This window comes from Ornithodoros turicata, chromosome 2 (assembly GCF_037126465.1).
Source record: "Ornithodoros turicata isolate Travis chromosome 2, ASM3712646v1, whole genome shotgun sequence".
Lineage (NCBI taxonomy): Eukaryota > Metazoa > Arthropoda > Arachnida > Ixodida > Argasidae > Ornithodoros > Ornithodoros turicata.
In genome coordinates, this window is record NC_088202.1 from 100,827,542 (window position 1) to 100,848,480 (window position 20,939).

At 44.9% G+C, this 20,939-nt stretch overlaps 1 protein-coding gene across 2 annotated transcripts in view; it reads left to right on the forward strand.

The window, feature by feature from the left end:
* LOC135385846 (ceramide synthase 1-like) overlaps window positions 1-20,939 on the forward strand; it is a 45,691-nt gene that overhangs the window by 14,877 nt on the left and 9,875 nt on the right. For both annotated transcript variants that reach the window (XR_010420515.1, XM_064615412.1), the window contains exons 3-6: window positions 1,113-1,293; window positions 7,120-7,281; window positions 17,473-17,620; window positions 18,901-19,043. Coding sequence is in view for 1 of the 2 variants with exons in the window: in XM_064615412.1 (XP_064471482.1) it covers window positions 1,113-1,293; window positions 7,120-7,281; window positions 17,473-17,620; window positions 18,901-19,043 (634 nt within the window). In the remaining variant the exon portion in view is untranslated. The remainder of the gene's footprint in view (window positions 1-1,112; window positions 1,294-7,119; window positions 7,282-17,472; window positions 17,621-18,900; window positions 19,044-20,939) is intronic.

The following is a 20,939-nucleotide window of genomic DNA, read 5'->3' on the forward strand; positions in this document are numbered from 1 at the left end:
TCAGTGTGGCAGTGTGCTTCAACACATACACGCGTGCTGGATGATCCAGGCTTACAAGGAACTGGGATGACTGGATGCTGACATCCGTGCAGGATTCGTGACGGCTGGTCTACTGTCTCCACTTGCAGCGGAGAAGAACTGAGCACTTCGTGAGGAAGTGCAGTGTAATAGCAAAAGAAACAGCATACATAAGTTGCATCAACATCCTGGGTCAAATTTCTTGCATATTTGTTTCGTATATTTTTCTGTAATTGGTTCGAATATTTCACGGAGAAAAGGGAGCTCGTGAATTTCAGGAAATTAGTTCCTAGCGAAATTACTACTTGCACAGTAATCAAGTTCCTTGTTACTTTCTTCCAAGAACCACAGCAGACTTCTGAGAAAGAGCGCTGCAGTAGCACTGTGTTATGTCAGCAGAGGTGTTCTTACCACTCTACTGTGGGACATGTGCAACCTCCTACAGCGTCATGTAGGACGATGGGAACTGGTTAGAGAGTCGTATTCTCAAGAGCCACCAGCAGATTTTTGTTTTCCTCCCCTGTTAGTCTTGTGTCTTGGCACTATTTGGCCTTAGTCGCTCTTGTGCCATAAAGCACCAAAACACCAAAACACCCTGTTAGTCTGCCTCTCGTAGACTACTTATTCATAGCTATAGATACCCTTCTCGGCATACAGCTGTCAATTTCTTTTGTTGACTATTACCTCAAATATTCTGCTCATATTATATTTACACATTTTTCAACACGTTTGCTTCACCCTGAGAAAATACAGCTTGCCTGCAGCAAACATTGCCACCTCTATAGCATTACCCAAATGACAAAACCTCGCAGTTAGGAATCCACTGATGTGAAGTGCATTTTATACACCATGGTATATCACCGTTGCTTCTAGCGTGAGCATTCACAGTTTATCTGATAACTGATAGCCAGTGCCTTCGATGTCTCTAGAAAACTACACAAAGAAAAATGCTAGGAAATATAAACCCCAGCAATCAAGTTTCTGTATCACACTTGTCTCAGCAACTCTGAGAGGTTGTAATTGGGCTTATGCTTGTTCCCAATCTATCCTATAATCGTGTTTACAATTCTGGATTGGCAAATGTCCTTTTACAGGGTGGAGTACAGAGGCTGTGGTACCATGGGACATCTACAGCATCTACATAGTGCAGTTCAGCTATTATGTTCATGGGATGTATGCAGTACTCTACCAAGACATATGGAGGAAAGACTCTATTGTGATGCTTCTACATCATTCTCTTACTATAGCCCTCCTATGGATGTCTTATGTTTTCAAGTGAGTTTTTCACACGACAATACTTGTGTTTCTTCGTGAGGTAGAGTAACATGTCGTGCAATACTTGTTGTTGTGACAGGATACAAAGTGAATGCTGCAAAAGCTTGTCATTAGTACAACTATCACCACACCTTGCTTTGCAAGGTTTTGTTTGTGCCAGCTGCAGCCAGCCACTGCAACAGCTGGTAGCTAGCAAAACTTCCAGCTATAGTGCTCTTAAACATTGTTGGATGATTGGCTGTTATCTTCTTGTCTCGGTAAAGAATAGATTTATGTCCAAAAGTGGATACATACATATGAATGGTCACCTGCTCCAGAGTGGTAGGAACTGTGGTGACTTGGAATGTCTCAGGAGCACATCTCTCTGGAGCACATCCTCCTTCGTTGTCACCGTCACTAGGGGAGTGCGCAGGTGCGGTTATAGCCGCATACCCACACACATGTCCACACTACATCCTGGTTTGCGGATAGAAATCGAAAGTTCTGAAATCTGCATCGATAAAAGAAAACGCAGAAACAACCACCCATGTTCCCATCCACAAGTAAGCATTATGGTCTCTGCTGATGTCTCCAGCTGTCACAGCAAACTCATGGGCTAGCTGCACTAGGGAATCGAGACAGATTCCAGTTAAAGGGGCACTAAAGTGCAAAAAATTTCTCTTCACGATATGAAAGATTCACTCATCATGGCAATAATGCAGAAGGAATCAGTTTCACTCGTTGTGCAGTTTGTAATTAAAACTTGAATAAAGGTGCCAATTTGGAGGTTCCTCTTCCCTTCCTCCCAAGCGGCGCAAAACGTCAAGGGGACGTCACCCCCAGCACATCCAATTGTCGAAGGAAATATTGCGGGAACTGCCGCTTCCCGCATTTCTTTGTCCAATCAACGCGGTACGAGGGGAGCTCCGTCTTGGTTGTGGCGCATAGGGATACACCTCGCCGGGACGCATATCGTACGCATATCATGTAGTAGCAGAAGCTTTCGCTAGTACGTATCGCCATACAAGGTAACAGGAACAGAATCAGCACATTAACGTGATCCAACATACAAATTATAGCAAACTCTCTAAAAATGAAACTTTAGGAAACAGAGGCTACGCAGTCACCGCGAGAAGCCCTACCAACTGCAAGCGGAGCAGTATGGATCAGATTGCAGATTTGTGCACAACAGAAGCTAGAGCAGTGCTGGGACGGTTATAATAGCGTCGCTATATGATTATGATGTCCATCTCTTGTATTGCATCTTCCACAATGCTATTCCTTACAAAAAATATGGTTTTAGTCAGACAATTTTTGAAAAAACATTCATACGTTATCGTCGTTGGCAGATGGGACATTTCGTCATTACGACGAATCCACTCGTCATTTTGACATGAAACTCCTCATTACGCACACCTCAAAATCAGCGTGCACTTGTTATTCTTCCTGCGTTGCATTGCGAGAATATAAAAAATAATGAGCATTGGGTACAAAATATACCTGCTTTCAGTAGGCTATGAGGCCCACAAACACCAACCCCTTGAGAGCCCCTTTAAGGGTACAGTCTTGCGACGAAAGCATGTAGTGTAAGGTGCATTTCGTCATTTCCGTGTACCCAGGATGTTGCTTTCTGAGCTGAGAGGTACGCATGTCCTTTTGTCCTCTTAAGGTACAGCTCCTGTCAACCTTAATAATAACACTGGAAAAAATATGGTCTCGTCCCCGAGCGCGATTACAGCAACCTTTGGGGCCATGAGGAAAGCCTAATTGAACAAAATTATTCTGCTAGTTTAACGCAAGGATTTTGTTCGCGTAACATTCCCCCAGTGCCCTTAGGGTGGCTCTTATCGCACTCGGAAATGAGACCGATTTTTTTTTTCAGTGTTATTATTATGATTGATGGGAAGTGTACCAGTCTGGTGCATGCCCAATGCCTGTGTTTTTGTATAGAAAATCTCGGCCGGCAGTTTTCAGTTTCATCTGACGCTCATTTTAGCATACTTGATAGCATAAACATTGCAACCCCTTTCATACTGTTCTTTTCTGTGCCTCATTCGTTTTTCCTCCTTGCACGATCAGTTTAGTTAGCCGTTGATGTGATGAATTTTATTGGTGCTCTAGCTTCGCGATATGTCTCAGCCAGTCTGCGATGGGTACATAGCTGCCTCTTGGCAGATGAGGGGAAAAGACTGAGAGTAGAGGCAGAGAACTTGTCGCACACCTGTAAAGGGTTGCTTTAATTATTTCTGTTACCTGACTGAAAGGCTTGTGCCTCCAATAGCAGTGCAGCTGCGACAGGTGTAACAGCACTATAGACATCATGTTGTGAAAAAGGAAAGTCCAAGCTTCAGTACGCTTTTTATTTCGTATGCACACACACGGCAGTAATCGCAATCGCTGATACTCACTCTGGGCTGACCCCTCGGAAGCAGTGATCCTAGTTCGGACTCTGAGCTTCCTGAGCTCGCACCTGTGAATGAGTCTATAAAGGATAAAAGTACTAAAAATACACAGGACATGAACAGAAAAAAGTGACATACACACACCTAGCACACACTGCAACATACCGTATTCCTTTAGATTACTTCTGGAGGAATACGTTGCAGTGTGTGCTTGGTGTGTATGTGTGTCGCTTCTTCGTGTTCATGTCCTGTGTATTTTTAGCGCTTTTACCTTTTTTAATATGTCAGACCAATAGGCCCAATGAGATGTTTTATGTGTCCCTAAAGGAATTGTGTTCCAGACAGCTTAATACTGAAAAGGAATGTGAGAAGTGCTCATTCCAATACGTCGGAGAGTGATCACTCCCTTGCGAGGCTCTTCAACGGCAAATTTGGGAAGCTGCACCAGCATGGCTTCGCAAACTTTTCCTTCCAGTGGTAGCCGCGCCAGTAGGCGTCGAGGAGGAACTTCCATCACTGCACTGTTGGAAGGCCGTGGATGACATAACATTCCTAAGCAGTTTGTACGCTCAAAAGTGAACGCATTGGTCACATAACATTTTCATCATGTACGAGACATATGAATGAAAAAGGAGGCTGAAAAGGCTTTTTCCTACAAATGCATGTGCAAATGTGCTCCATACCTGCATGGTGAGTATGCATATATGCACCTACTCCCGATTGATATGAGCTCCCGATTGAAGTTCTCCGTGAACGGGAAACGGCTCGGCACTACCTCCGTTCGCGTGCTCACATTCCCCGCCACCCGCTACTCAGGAAAATTCGATACCGCCCTGGAAGCTACTTCTATCGAGTAGAGCAGAGGACACGCCAGACTCTCACTGGCTTCATAACTAAGGACACTATACCGCCGGAAGCCCCCTGGTCTCTACCTGTACCGCCCACTTTTGTACGCCTCCCAAACCTTCTGCAAAGAAGAGATCAGGTCCTCCCTCAAGTCCTCCGAGCCCATTTTCATGCTCTGGTAGACGAGAAGTTTTCTACGTTTACGGCAGCATATACTGATGGCGCATCCCGAAACAACAAGTCCGCCTCAGCCTTCGTCATTCCATCCGAAGGCGTCGTGCACGGAAGACGCCTTTCACATCCAACCTCCTCCACAGCTGCAGAACTCTATGCCATCCTTTTCTTTCTACAACACATCGCTGATTTTCCACCACGGGAATGGGCAGTCTTTACAGACTCCAAATCTGCACTTCAAGCAATTGAAAATTCCGGCATACGAGGCCCATCCGCACCCCTAGTCACAGACGTGTTAATGGCTTACCACACTATCTATGCCGCAGGCCACAGGCTAGTTCTCCAGTGGGTTCCAGCCCATTGTGGTGTCGTGGGGAACGAGCAGGCCGACAGCGCCGCAGAAGCAGCACTCTCGTATCGGAACCGGACCCGTATTGTTCTGCTCAGAGGAGACCGCCGTTCAATTCTGCGACGTCTAGTCACACTCCTGGCTTCCCGCCAACGGACAACCGACATTCTTCCCCCCTCTATGTTGAACAGAGTTGATCCCACGCTCGCTTTCCGCATGCCACGAAACACATCTCGTCAGGATGCTGCATTAATCCACCGCATGCGCCTCGATGTGGCCTTTACAGCTCAGTGGCGTTACCGCTTGAGACAAATTGATTCTCCCACCTGCTGCCACTGTGGTGCTCTTGAGGATCTGGAGCACATTCTTCTTCATTGCCCTCACTACGAACCTTCCCGAACCACACTCTCAGAGTCTCTTCGTCAGCTGGACTCTCGCCCTTTCTCCCTACCGAAATTGCTTGGTCCCTGGCCCAATGCAGCCCAGCAACGCTCTGCGCTCAAAGCTCTTCTGACATCTCTGGACACCATCGGACTTCGATTGTTATTGTGAAGGGGCTCGTTATTTTATTCCCCCCCATTCCACCCAGCAATGGGGTAGAGTATCGCCTGTTGCGATGAAACTCCCCACTCTCCAAGGCCGAAAATAAAGTTGTTGTTGTTGTTATGCACCTACTCCAACTAACGTGGCTACGGATACTGTCAATGTTAGCCACACTTGCCTATTACCAAACTTTCGAAGTTACAATATCTTACTTGCAATATCTCTAAATCAGCTAAACTCTCGATCTCGCGGTATGACTAAATTACTTGGCCCATGGTCAACACTCAGGTCACCCGCACACTGTCCTCAAAGCACTGCCTACCTTCCAGGACAGTGTGAGACCTTGGTCCTTACTATGAGGTTCATCATCATACCTCTCAACAGATTACCCCCTAGCAACGTGATGGAGTAATACCTGTACCAATGACCTTGCAGTAATACAATAGACTTCCGATAATTCGTTTTTTTTGCTTAATTCGATCTAATTCGAAGGTCTCGTCAAATGCCCGTATGTTTCTATTGATAGAAAGAGTTTGTTATTTCGAACGTGAAAGCAGTCCACATCGTATAATTCGACCAATGCGTCCGTGAACGAGGCAACGCGTTGCACTGCACATAGCAACAAACAAGTACGTCCTAAAGCTCAGGTAGGAGATGGCGACTGAACAGTACCGATCCGTACCGATGACCACGAGTTTTAGTGCACCGTACGCTATCGCCTTTGCGTACATAAGCAATAGTGTTGGTGGTTCTGCGCACGCGCAAAACATAGAGAGAGCTTCGTGCATTGCGCAGAACCATTCGCTAACCCTTTACTTACGCAAAGGCAATAGCGTACGATGCACTAAAACTCAATCCCTTTCATGGCAGTGTCAGTTCTGGCGAGTCCCGGGCTAGGAAGAAACGCCTCCTTTCTCGTTTTCTCTCTCTCCGTTTTTTTTTTTTTTTTTTCACGTTTCACCGGGCTTTCGTTTCGGAATTTGTCGATGCAACAAGAGTCTGATATACAACGTGCGCTTGGTGAGGTTCGATGATTTTGTGGAAGTGGACAACAACATTGTCGGACACCGATATTGTGGGCAACGAGTCCTGCTGCACGCAAGATGGCGGAAGCGAAACTGAAGACTATTTTGCCGAGAGTGTGCAGTATGACGCCCTGGAACTCTATTTTTCTTGTGGAGACAACACCGAAAGGGCGTTTCATCACATCAACACTCTATATGGCATGTTTTCAGATGCGCGTTTCAAGCGCCAGCGACTGTAGAGGAAGTGACATTGACCTCGTTCATTTTTCCGCCTATTCTTTAATTCGACCTTCGGATAATTCGATCATATTTTGTGTTCAAGGGTTCCCTTCAGGGTCGAATTCACGGAAGTTTACTGTAGTCACCAAAATAAAGTTTGTTGTTGTTTGGTCCTTTCTCTAATGTCTCTGCATACAATGAATTTTTCTGTTGCTTCCTTTCAGCTCGCTGCATAAATTGCTGTGTTGCTATTTCCAGTCTTCTGTTCATAAACTGCTCTTTTTCACAGGTGCCATAACATAGGGGTTCTGGTGCTGGTGCTTCATGACCTGTGTGATATTCTGCTGGAGTTCTCCAAGCTGAACGTCTACCTCAAGGTGCGCGCAGGAAAGGTGTACATAATCCACGACTATGTAGCCACTGTGGCATTTGCGTGCCTTGCTGTCACGTGGTAAGTCTTTTTTGCATAATCACATTTATTTCTTTATTTAGTAGCATCGCTCAGGGGACAGGGAGAGTAAATAGCAATCGACAGATCAAAGAAAACAAAAATACTCTGACAGAAACGTAAGTACAGTGAAACACCACTTGAATAAACTATTCAGATTAACGAACCTTGATAGAATCCCCAGCCGAGACACTATTGTATGCAATGCAAATAATTTCCAGTTGAACAAACTCCAGCGTGACACAAATTTCAGTTTTACGAATATTTTCTAGTGCCTCACTGTGTGCATCTTAGTTCATGCTGGCCGCCGCCTTGTTGGCTTCAAACTAGAATGGCCAGCTGGCTCTTTCCTATCAGGAACTACATAACTGCTTCGCTTGGCTTGCTTGTTAAATTTTGGCCATAGCCATAGCCAGATTGCAGTCAACTAACCCAAAACTTAAGGTACACGTAATTCCCATTTTCTATCGAGGTATCCATGGCGATCTCCCCGGAATCAAAAGTCGCGACTCTGCCTTATCGCCGCGGTTTATTCCGAGATATCTGCGGCGATCTCTCTGGAATAGAACATCGCGATTCTGCCTCATCATCGCACTTTATTGTGAGATGTTCACGACGATCTCCCCGGAATAGAACGTTGCGACTCTCCCACGTCAAGCGCAGACGAAATACTCCTTGATGTTTGTCGCATTCGTCGTTCATCACTCAGACACTACTTCTCGTTGATTACGCGATACGACTGGCGGGCGCTGCGTGAGATGATCCGGCCGTGCTACTAATGTCCGGGTGCGTTTAATGTGCGGGGAACAAAAAGTACCAGTGTATCGGCGCTCAAGTTGTGGTGAGAGTTCAGCCCCCCCCCCCATTTTGTACGCTTATGCTAGAATTGGGTAAATCTGGAATGCGCTTTGTTTCTAACAAAAAACGTTACATTGATTCTGCAAATTGCGGAGTTCAATTGATGAGATTGATCAAATTTTAATTGAAATTAATTTAATCTAATTGCAATACATGGCGAAAGCTCCCAACAGATGAATGTCGTTGATTGCATATTTTCCCCTAGCATAAAATGCAAGTATTGCGCACTTGCGAATGAGGTGTGTCGCGGGAACACGACACCCTGACCAAGATAAAATCTCCGCACTGCCTCCTTGGAGCAGAGCCAGTTTCATAAATTGCCACCATGATGAGAAGCAAAAGGCGAAACCAAAACTGAATGTGTAGTGACAGCGAATAATTGAATCACAACACTGGCTTAACTTAACAAACTTACAGCTTTACTGTGATGTTTCGACGCCCATACAGGCATCATCATCAGACAAAACAAACAATCAGCATACTACCTGGGGCTCGCCTTTAACGCCTCAAAATTTCTTTGTAACACTCAGGGAGAGGCCCCTTGTGGCAGTTTCATGCGCTACCTTCGGCAAGAATGCGCCAAGATTCAGTGAACCTCTTTACCCCTCAATGTATGCTCACGTGCCAAGGTAGTCTAATCATGAGAGTTGTAAGAATGTCCTGTTTTTAGTACATGTTTTACAAATTCTGTGCAGTGCTTATCAGCGAGGGGCTTTCCAATCTCTTACTGGTGTTCCTTCAGACGTGTAGCCTTCATACTTCCGGTTTCACCCACGTAGCGTGTGTCACTTTGTCCACATTGTAGTCTGTGCACAACACCCGACTGAATATGTGGGGCACAGGGTCCTTGGGATGGCATAATATCTGGTATAATGTACGACTTGGTTTTGTGTGGATATAAGTGTCCCACAAGAGAGGAGGGAGCAGAGCGGCCAGTTCAGGTGTCCAAAGAGGGACGAGCGTACACCAACCAGGAAGCAGAGCTTGCCGGAATGAGGCGCACGCTGATGTGGCCCTTTGTCTTTACCATCCGCTATAGTTTAAACACAGTGCGAATGCAAAGTGACTCCAGAACCCTTCGTACCGATTCATATAGACCTCGGATATATGGTATACAGTGAAACCCGCGTATAACGATATTGACGGTAATCACGAATTCCATCGTTATACGGGGTACATCGTTAAACGAGGGCTGACCTAAATAGCGCGTCCCGGAAAAGTTGCGCGCCACCCCGCGTGTAGCAAAAAAAAGAAAAAGAAAAAAGAAACAGATGCTAACAAAAAATAAAAAACGCGAAGCTGTGTGACATCGCAGTGGCTTCGGAGAATGGCGATCAGAACTCGTGGAAGGAACCAGACAACATAGCAGGACAACTTCTGGCAACACTACACGTCACCATTCCGCAAGTCGGCTTCACCTAACGCCTGCGTGCTTTAGGAGAAGCTCGCTTTAGAACACTGTCTCGCGACTCGCGGGAGGAAAGCACGAGCTAGGCCTTTTGAATCATCTCGCGAATTTGAGCAGCATTAGCCGAATACGGAGACATAAAAGCGTTACCACCTACCTTTTCACTGGCAGTATTGGAAAATGAACAGTCGCTGTCTGTTTTCTTGCCTCAATTTTTATTTTGGTTTAATTCTTTTGATGTGAATATCGGATGATACAAATTTTTTCCGCTACCCCATGAGATTAGTAGCATCGAGACTCTACTGTATCTTATCGCGGCGAAAATCGCCGCGTGGTTACGCGCTCGGGACAGCGTCCAACATCGTTTTACGAGTACTCGGAACCGCGGTCTCCATCGCTATACGCGGGTCGTTTCCCCATAGAACCAATGTATATTTTGACGGTAAATCATGAACCATCGTTTTACGAGGGAGATCGTTATACGCGATATCGCTATCCGCGGGTTTTGCTGTAATACTATATTGTCAGGAGGTGGGGTCTTTTCGCGAACACAAGACATTCTGTTGATTGTGTCCTTAACGAAGTACTGAGGGTAATGATTACTAATGAGGATGTCACTTGACACATTATGTTTAGGGAGTGACTTTTTCGGGCTGAACCCGATTCCGCCCGGTTATTCCCCCCCGAACTGGCCTCCGACCAATTCGGGTTAAACCCGATTTCTCCCCGAATTCCAGTCACTATGAAATCCTCAAGTGACGTTTCCACTGAAGCCAAACAAAGGTCGCCACGTGTAACACATGTAAGAATGGGTCACTTATATGTTCCCAGCATTACACCCATGTGTGTCAACGCTGTCTATGCCTTCAGGGATTACCGCTGGAAGGTCACGATCCCACAAAAAAAAAAAAAAGAGGGAGAGAGAGAGATTAGGAAAGAACTTAATAGACAAGAGGAGAAACAAAAACACCCGATAACAATTATAGCCAGATTTCTCCCCGAATTACAGATTTAAAGATAGCGCCCGATTTTTACCCCCCGAATCTGAGAAAGGCATTTAACCTGAAAAAGTCAATCCCTAATTATGTTCTGTGTGCTTGGCTTTGTCAGTACTGCATGCAGACAATTCTGAAGGGACCATACTGCTGCTCGTTCTTGTTCAGCTGTGTGATAAGAATAAAAGTTATAGTCGTGTTCAACTGAAGAAGGAAAAGAAATCTAGTCAGTCAGCTCTCAAAATATTAAATCGCTGCAGCTAGGATGGCTGGATGCCGAGAGGTCACTCTCTCCCTGTGCCACATAATGTCATCCGTCATAACTCACTCTGCTTTCGTATTTGCTGTAAAGACTGGCCACATAACACTATATGCTGCAGCAAAAAGTGCGCTCTCCTACTGATGGAGCATGGTGGCGCTGCAGTATTCATCCTGGCACACTGTTGCGTGTCCTCATCTCCAACGGCGTACGTAGCTGATGGACAACATTTCTTTTCCCTCTTAAGTTGAACACCACTATAGGATCAATCCAGTGTCACATGGTTTGCGGTAGACAGACGTGTCTACACGTCCGGAGTTATTACGAGTCAATAAAACATCTAGGAAAGGGGGCTTGCAATTGCTCGCTTTATCTATTTTCCTATAGTCCTACAGTCTCTTTCATAGGTGCCCCAACCTCAAATTCCTAGTGGAACTGCTCAGTCTTGTCATGTACAAAAACGGACATTCTGTGAAAAACTAGTCAGTTCTGTTCCGCAGTACATTCTGCAGTACGTAACGTTGTGATTGAGCATGATGAAATAATGGTATCTTTCTATGTTTTCTCTTTTCACGAATGCACCTGTCTGTCTTGCTGCCGACATCGCCAGGTATCGTCTATCTTTGGACGATAACCTGGCTGACCGCTCTGCTTTGTCAGTGGATAAAATCTGCTCCCTGCTTTCATTTTGCCTAACGGAAACATGTTTTAAATTCAACGACCATGTATACAAGCAAACAGAAGGGTGTCCTATTGTAAGTCCGGTTTCAGTTGTGACTGCTAACTTTGTCATGGAATACATCGAACAGCAGGTTTTTAATTCTGACAGTGTCATGATCACATTTTAGCAGGGCTGTGCGAATACCAAAATTTGGAATGCGAATAGTTTTCGAATAATTTAAACTCACTGCGTATATTTTCCGAATAGTTGAAATTCACTGTGAGTCGAATACGAATACTGAGGCTAGGAATTCGAATAATTCCGAGTAGTACAGTGCAAGAGTTCTTCTATACAGCTGTTCTTTATTCATCAAATTGTACAGCTTGCAATAAATGTATCAAGGTAACATATCAAGTACACCTTTGTAAACACTAGTGTTACGCTATGACCTGTAGTGGCTAGAGGTTGTCATGGAGGAACATTAGCTGCCTCACATCCAGCTACTGAAAAGGCCCTTTCACTTGAGGCTGATGTGGCAGGGATGCTAAGGTACTTTCGGGTCAATTTTGCTACAGAAGGAAATCTGTGCTGACCAACTTCTTCCCACCACTTACATGGATCAGTGCTCCCGTTTATTGTCCCTTCAGCCATATATGAGCCACTTTTTGCACTGTCAATTGCCAACTGCAGAGAGTGAGCAAAGCATGCTCTTTCAGTCCACAGTAACCCGCGAGCAGCCGCTCTAAAGTTTCTAGCATTGTCGGTCACAATAAAAATGGGGAACTCATCCAGCGGTATCTTCCAGCCATCTACAGTGTCTTGGAGGGTGGACGCTATTTGAGCTGCCGTGTGCCGTCCGGAAAAACTAACTGTATCCAGGTTGTATCTCTTAACTTTGAAGTCCTCACCAACAAAGTGACACGTGAGGCTGGTGTAAGAGTTGTTGCTGCATGACGTCCACATATCGGAAGTGAATGACATCGCCTCCAGCCCATGTTGCGAAGCAATTTCCAGTTCCCTTTGTACCATACTTCTTGTGTCATGGTACCATCTTGGCACAAGGGACCTCGAAAGCGTTGTCCTCGAAGGAGGGTGGTAGTCAGGCAATGCTTCGGCTCACAGCTCTTTAAAGCCGCGGTCTTTGACGATGCTGTACGGTTGAAAGCCTAAAGCAACCATTCGCGCGATTTTCATGTCTAGAGCTTCTTTCCGTGCACGTGGCAGAACTCCTTTTCTTACGAAATGGTCAAGTTTCCCCTGTCCTTTCTTCGATTCATTCAACTTTCGAAACTCCCCGTAGAGAGCCACGTGCCGCTTCAGGTGGTTGACGAGGGTGGTCGTGGTTCCAGTAGGGGTCTTGATGCGTGAAGAACACTTGTTGCATATTGCGACGGTCACAGACTCTCGCCAAAAGTACTCCCACACGGCGCTTCTATTCGCTCTATAGTGTGCCTTATTGTCGTCGCCAACTTGTGCTGCGTCGACATCCATCGTCCGCCTCCTTCCACGTGCTCTCGGGTACAGCCGGCAGGGTTAACAGACGTCAAAGCCGTAGCCCGCCGAGTGAAGGCCAGAAAGTAGCCAAAAAACAGCCATGTCAGATAATTTGAATATAGCCAAAATAGCTAAACACCTTACGGTCAATTTATTGGTGTATTTATATTAGGTGCGGTCGCAGGGCAGTCTTGCATGCCTTGCAGAAAGCAGAGCTCGATGTTGATGAGGCGGCAAGCCATCCTGCAGGAATACCGAGAGGGATGCCCGTGTAGCGAAGGCAAAATTGGCTGCAGGTCTCAAAAGCCCATACGTAACATAGCAAAACCACTGTGGCATATCAGAATGGTATCAGTTTAATTTACCTTTAAAGTCTGCATCTTCCTCCCATTCCTTTCTGTATCGCCGTGGGTACTTTCCGCACTTCCCCATTACAAATTGGCCACTTGCCGGTGTCCGAAACGTGAGTGCTAAGAAAAAGATGAGGGCAGCTGTCCACATGCTTCAGTCTTGTAGTAATGCCAGCACCAATAGTGATGCACGCGCGCGCGTAGTTTTTATTTTATTTTTCTTCTTTTTATTCTTGTGTTTTGCACACGTATATCTTCCAGAAAGAGCGAGGGGCTGCTCCAGGCTTCAGAAGATATTGGCCACACACCGTACGCTGATCATAACGTGTATTTGGTCTTTTGAGTTTGTTGCCTTTCTGGTACGTTAAGGTACTCTTTAAAGTACTTTAGTATTGCCAGTAAGTGAAACGTGTGTTCTGAATGTGGCCATACAAATGAAAAATAAACTTGGAATATAACTTGGTTGGGACCCTTTCTTTCTGTATCTCTCTACGAAATGTGACCTTCAGCAGACAGCAGCTTTGTGGAAACAGAAAAACGCACACTATGCCCGGAAAATATTGAAATAGCCCCAAAATAGCCAAATAGCCAAGCTTGAAAATTTCCCGCCAGACCCAACGAAAAGTAGCCAAATTTGGCGGTTTATAGCCAAATCTGGCACCCCTGACAGCCGGAGAAAACAGGAAACCAGGAAACTCCCTAGCACGTGACTACTAGCCGGCAGGCGCGCAAGTCCGACTTGGGTTGCATTAGCTCGGCTCGGCTCGGTACTTGACCCCAATGGCTGCGTGTTATGTTTCTTGCACATTTCTCGGATTCTTGATTTTTGCATTGTTTTTTTTCCTTCTTTTTTTTGCATGCTGGTATTCGAAAAATATTCAGACTTTCGAGTAATGCATTTTATATGCGAATAACAACCGAATAGCACCAACTTTATATTCGAATATTCGCACAGCCCTGCATTTCAGTATAAGTGTATGTGGATGACACCTTCTCTATTTTAAAATGCGTGGATGTCACCTCATTTCATGAATTTCTTAACAGCCTTCACTCTAACATACCGTTTACAATGGAAAAGGAGAGCGGTTGCAAACTCTCTTTTCTAGATGTTTTATGGGCTCGTAATAACTCCGGACTCTACCCCAAACCATGTGACACTGGATTGATCCTAGAATTTTATTCTTATCACACACCTGAACACAAACGAGCAGCAGTATGGTCTAGAGCTGAGCGAATCGCAAAATTTTCATTGCAAATAGTTTCCGTATATTTCACTTACACTAGCTGTGAATCGAATCCGAATGATTTCTTCAGATAGCGAACAGAATTCCAATAACCAGAAAAGGCCCAATTTGAATAATTTTGAATACCTCATGGTGAAATATTTTGTGGTGTTATGCACACTAGATGATGTCTGCTCCAAACATGTGAGCCTTTTCAACATGTCGTGAGAAAAGGGTCCCTCTGTGTTGTGTATGGTAGAATGCATTAGTGTGATAAACTGCATTGAGAGTTAGTCAACATGTTCCATGCAGCCTGCTTTGTGTGCATCTCCTCATTTCTGTGTTTTCATTGTGAATTTCCTGTACTTTTCTTAGAAACTGCGCATATTTCTGTCTATTACTGAAGATAACTCTCAAAGTTGGAAGTACATTTACTGGAACCTGCAACGCCCAGATCCCACAATATTTGGAGTCTTTAATAACACTAGTGTCTTTAGTGTCACTAGTGTCTTCTAAACAGTGTAAAACGGGATTCACCTAACGCTCGAGAGTAATGAGGTGAAGCCTACTTCCACAATGGAGCCGCACACTAAAAGAACAATGGCAGTAACGTGAAGTAAGCTTCACCTAACCCTTGGATGTAATGAGGCGAAGGCCACTTGCAGAATGGCGATAACGATACCTCGCTTCAGTACTATTGGTGCCGAGAAGTTTGGGAGTCGCCCCCTGGTGTTCACTAAACTAACCGTATCGTGGGGATATTCGCGGGCAGTATTCGCACATTGCATTGCACGTGTAAGATGCTGTCCAGCGTTGATCTTTCCTGATAATCCATGACGAAAACGACATATACTGTTCCAAGACATATGTGTTCCAAGTAAGTCGCATTTTCATTCCATATGACAGTTTCTACTGTAAGTAACAGAAACGAAACCGAAACGAGGATCCCCACCAAGAAGCGGCACAGTGGCGCCCCTAGTGAGGGTCGCGCCACCAATTCGAAAACTATTCGAAAAATTCGAATGCTGAAAATAGCAGAAGGGCAAGGGAACAGACGAGCTGGTAGATGGCTGAAAATTGGTTGTGAATAGCATTCAAATAGCATCAGGTATTCGTTTCATATTCGAAATTTCGAATATTTGCACAGCTCTAGTACGGTTCCTTCACAACATTCTGCATGCAATTTCCGGTACTGACGAAGCCAAGCTGACGGAACATAAAGTGTCGAGTGACATCATCACTAGTAATCATTACCCTCAGTACCTTGTTGAGGACACAATCAATAGGATGTCTCATGTTTGTGAAAAGACCCCACCTCCTGACTATACCATAGGCCCAAGGTCTATCTGAATCTGTACGAAGGGTTCTGAAGCCACTTGGCATTTGCATTATGTTTAAACCAAGTCGTACATTATACCAGATATTATGCCATCCCAAGGACCCCGTGCCCCACATGATTCACTCTGGTGTTGTGTACAGACCACAATGTGAACAATGCGACACATGCTACGTGGGTGCAACCGGGCATAAGAAGGCTACCTGTCTGAAGGAACACCAACAACAGATTGCAAAGCGGAGCATTGGTAGAACACTTACTAAAAACAGGACGTTCCTTCAACTTTCAATTCGACTACAGTCATGTCTCTATTATCCGGACACCTCGTGAGTCATCCCTTTTCGTCCGGATAACGAATTTCCGGATAACCGGACCAAGCAAACTCCCAGGGAAACCCGAAAAATTTGGGAGACCTCTTTATAGCCCCCGAAAAGAAAACAAGGAAAAGATTGTTACCTTAAATGTCTCAGAAAGTTTGTCCCGTGCACATGTTTTTGTCTTTTTGCAAATGCCTTTGGCATAGGCCAAAGACGGGGATGCTTTCAGACGACCTGGGCAGACGTTCACATGTGGATTTCTTGCGCCCAGTGGGTACAGGGCACCTCTTCCGCTTATCGTCTACCATCTCTATCTTGCGCTCGCATACACCAAAAGGGAGTGACCTTTGAGGAAAGGGGAGTCAAGCAGTACAAGATGACCCCATGAGATGTGATGCTTTTCCGGAATAATGCCAACACACAACATGCCACTGAGAGGGGACGTTGACACTTTTCCGGATAAGCGAATCGTAATGACCTAGGTCCTGGAAGATTGTTCCCCGTACTTGCTGTCCGGATACGGATAACGAATTCTGGATAACCGAGACAAAATCCAATGGTAGCAGTTTCGTTCCCGGTAATGTAGTCTGGATAACGAGTTTTCCGGATATCTGAACTCCGGATAAGTGAGACATGACTGTACCTTGGCATGCGAACATAGATGGGTGGGTAAGGAGCTTTACTGAACCTTGTCACATTTTTGCCAAAGATAACGCATGAAACAGCAACAAGGTGCCTCTCCCTGAGTGTTACAAAGAAATTTTGAAGCTTTAAAGGCGAGTCTTGGGTAGTATGCTGACTGTTTGTTTTGTTTTGTTTTGTTTGTTTGATGATGATGATGGTGGTGATGGTGATGATGATGATGATGATGATGCCTGTATGGATGTCACAGTAAAGCTGTTAGTTTTGTTACGTTAAGCCAGTGTTGTGCTTCAATTATTCATGATGTCTCTTGGCTTGTGGTCTATCTATCTTCAGTGTTTATAGTGTCTAGTAGATGTGGCCACTTCTCTATATGTGCCCTGGAGGATGCGCAGCGTAGCTCGCTAACCGTCGATCACCGGTGATCAAAGTTGTATGGGTGCGGTAAGGAAAGAGTTAAGACATAGCCTCCTGACACGCAATGGTGCTGGTGTGAGTCCCATGACAGGTGCCTTTTCATAGAGTACTGTTCTTTTATGCCACTGCATAAATCGCAGTACACCTGGAGTTATTTTCACGGTAGTGTTTTTAAAGCATTTTACTATGTCACACCCGTTGTAATTATGTGTTTGAAAATAATTCTCATTGCAGGTTTATTACCCGCTTGTATTACTACCCAAGGAAAGTGATGTACGCTGCCACTCTGGCTCTCTTCGAGAGGCAGGTGTTCCCGTCTTACTACTTCTTCTTTGATGTCCTCCTCACGGTTCTCCTTCTTATGAACTTCTACTGGTTTGTTGTGAGTATTGCTAGTGACCTACTTTTTTGAGGCAATAACTTAAGTTTGTGATGCTGCTGCATTTGAGCCCACTTGTAATGGTCCAACGTACACGCTTGCTTGTTGTGAACAGAGACAGCAAAGCATTGCACTTTCAGAACTGTCAAAAATGTGAGACAGACAGATAAGCTGCAAGAAGAATTGCTGTGACAACTACTGTCTGTGTACGATCCTAATACAGTACAATCCTGTTATTTTGAAATCTCTTAATTCGTACTTCGGGATTATTTGAAGTGACGCTTGGGTCTCGGCAAAGCCATGTGTTTCGATGAGGGGAAAGCACCTGGTAACTCTGAACTGCGGCACTGGCGAGACAAAACACTGGAACCACCACGAGGCAAAGCAAGGCGAAACACCGGCGCCGGCAAGATTGCAGTGCTGTGTATGTCTCCTGACTACCGTAATTTCACGTGTATTAGCCGCGGCTTATGCGCAATTTTTTTTTTCCTCGTGGGCGCTCTGCGGCTTATCTCCTGACTATTTTTACCTGGCATTTTCCCCATACGCCGGTTTTAATGAAAAGGCGGACACTTTCTCAACAGCTTTTTCGTGAAATACAAGCATAAAGGACTGGACTTCCGGCGCGTTTTATAATAATATGATAGCTGTTTTTCTCAATAGTTCAGTGTGTATTTTTACATACCTTTCGTGCTTTTTCATGTTTTGCTTCTAACTTGCGCTGCTCGGCTGCACCCTCATGTGCAGTGCGGGTTCGCAGTTTTACCCGCACAACCTGCGGGTGTGAGTGCGGGTAGTTCTATCGAAACTTGTGCGGGTATGGGTGCGGAATGAGAGACCTTGTCTGCAGGAGCGGTGTGGGTGTGGATCAAGATTTAAATACCCGCGCAGACCTCTAGTCATGACTATGATCGTCATGTGCCATAGCTACAGAAAGAAATTGAGCATGGAAATTCTGCATTCTCATGAGGGGTTTTATCATGCATTCAGAATTTTGAGTGTGCCAAATGCGCAGTCAGACTAGCTCGATAATATTGACAGAAAAAGTTAATGGCAGAAAATTTTCTTTCGGGCTGCCTTTGATGCTTTAAACTTGACAAAATTGGGTGGAAGCCTACCATGTCGATCCTAAGATGTATATTTGAATGTCAGTGAGGAATGCGACCTCAAAAAATCCCTCTTGCTTAAGTTCTCTAGTTCCTACTCGTGCACAACCCATTCCAGTAATATGTTGTCTTTCATCATGTAAGCCCCAGCTTATGGAATGTTTTCTCTCTCAACAGCTGATTGTGCTGTTTGCGATACGAGTGCTGATAGGTGACATAAAAGAACTGGATGACACACGAGAATATGATGTTGCTGCAAAGCTGGACTGTAGCAAGAAGAAGAATGGAGCCATCAAAGGCAAAAATGCCTTGAATACAGTGTGAGTTTCTGTTTGAAAAATGCAGTTATTCTTCATCATATCAGATATGACAAACCCACCTGGTTGCTGCACTTTTGACGTCTCGTATAAGCATGTAAAGTTTTCAGTTTCTACATATTGGAACTTAAAGGAGTACAGAGGGGCTTCCAAAAATTTCTCGTCCAAAAAAGACGTCTGATGAAAGTGTGTGTATCATTTTACTGAATGGCGCTAAAGGTTTTGATGTGTGCAATTTGTTTCCCAGAAAAAACTCATAAACATGGGTCCGCGCCTTCACCCTTAACTAGCTACTTCAGGTATTACGAGGAGGAGAAGGTATGATGCCACGTCCCCGATGACGTTATAAGGAGAACTCGTTCTGGTTCGCCGGTCAGCGGGGGTCAGCGCCTTGTCTCTTTGCCGCCGTAAACCAGTTTTGCCAGTTCTATCAGAGAATTGGGGATAGAAGGAGCGGCCGAATCATTACCGAGCCCGGAGAAAGGCTTTTTCGGAGCCCCGAACAGCCGAGTAGCAGACGACAGAGGGGTAGCAGACATTTTTCTAGACCAGTCAGCGAGCGCTCTCCTTATAGTGTCAGCGCGAGGCTCCAGGCAGATCACAGGCTCACTGCTCTTCACCGCCGTTGCGCACGGTCGCTTTTTGCGGCGTACTTTAAATTCAATTTCTGCGATAATTATGACACTGTGGTGTGAATTACTTCACATGGTGCATCTTACTGGCATACCTAACAGTTTTATAGGAAGAAAACAGGGTGTTATAAATAGGGCCTGACTTTTTAGGGTTAAACCCGTATCCGCCCGATATTTACCCCCCGAACGAAATCTGTAAAATTCGGGTTTAACCCGAATCTACCCGAAAACATCCGGGTCGCGTGGCACACTCATAAGCGTGCATTAAAATAAAGTTTGATAACATTGCTAAACATTAGTTCCATGTTAAGACAAATTTTTATTAAACAAAAAAAAATCACCCGAATACACCCGAATTCCTGACGACAGAATATGCCGTAACGGGATTTAGCCCGAATTTTCAAATAAAAAATATCACCCGATATTTACCCCCCGAATTTGGCCAAAAATAAAACCCGAAAAAGTCAGGCCCTAGTTATAAATGACTTTTGTGCTGCTTTAAAACTAAGGTTTCTGACGTGCAGTTTTACAAGTGAGGGCGAGAAAACAAAAATTCTCGGTATGTCTAGACTAACAAAAAATGTGAATGAGAGCTTGCCTTTTATGGGCACATCTTTCTTGCATTGCATTTATAAGACTTCATTGAAGAGACTTCTGCTGGTCTTCAATCAGACTTCCGAGCAGTTTCTTGCACGTGTAGTGACGGCTTATTCTGTCACAGGGGTATCGCAACCTTTTTGGCCAGCTATCCTGAGAGCCTATCCTGAGATACACCTTAATCACTCACCATGAGAAATTTCTGTCCAATCTTGAGTATTTTTGGCTTATAAGAAAGTAAATCCAACGTTGTCATTGCAATAGTAACAAAGTAAAAGGTGAAATAACGATGTCGCTTTACTGTGTAACAATATGTTACACATTTTTCGTATTGCACGGGATCAGGTGCTCATATAGTAGATGTCTGTTAACTTGAGGCCAGTTAATTTGGTTTTTTCGTGTATTTCAATTGCATTCGAAGGTTCTGGTGAGCTCCATACATTTTTATGGACCGAAAGCTAGTTAACTCTAGTGTAGAAGCAAGTCGCCACCCAGCTGCTCAACCTGAGCGTTAACCTGAGTGCATAAACATTGTTGTCAGCGTAAACTTGGTCAGGGGCATATTGTGCCCATGGGCCAGGGCTCCTACATTGTGTATTGTCATTCAGCCAAGTGACAAATCCCAAAGGCTCTTAATGACTGTTTGAAAAATGTGTGTAATGGCTTGTGA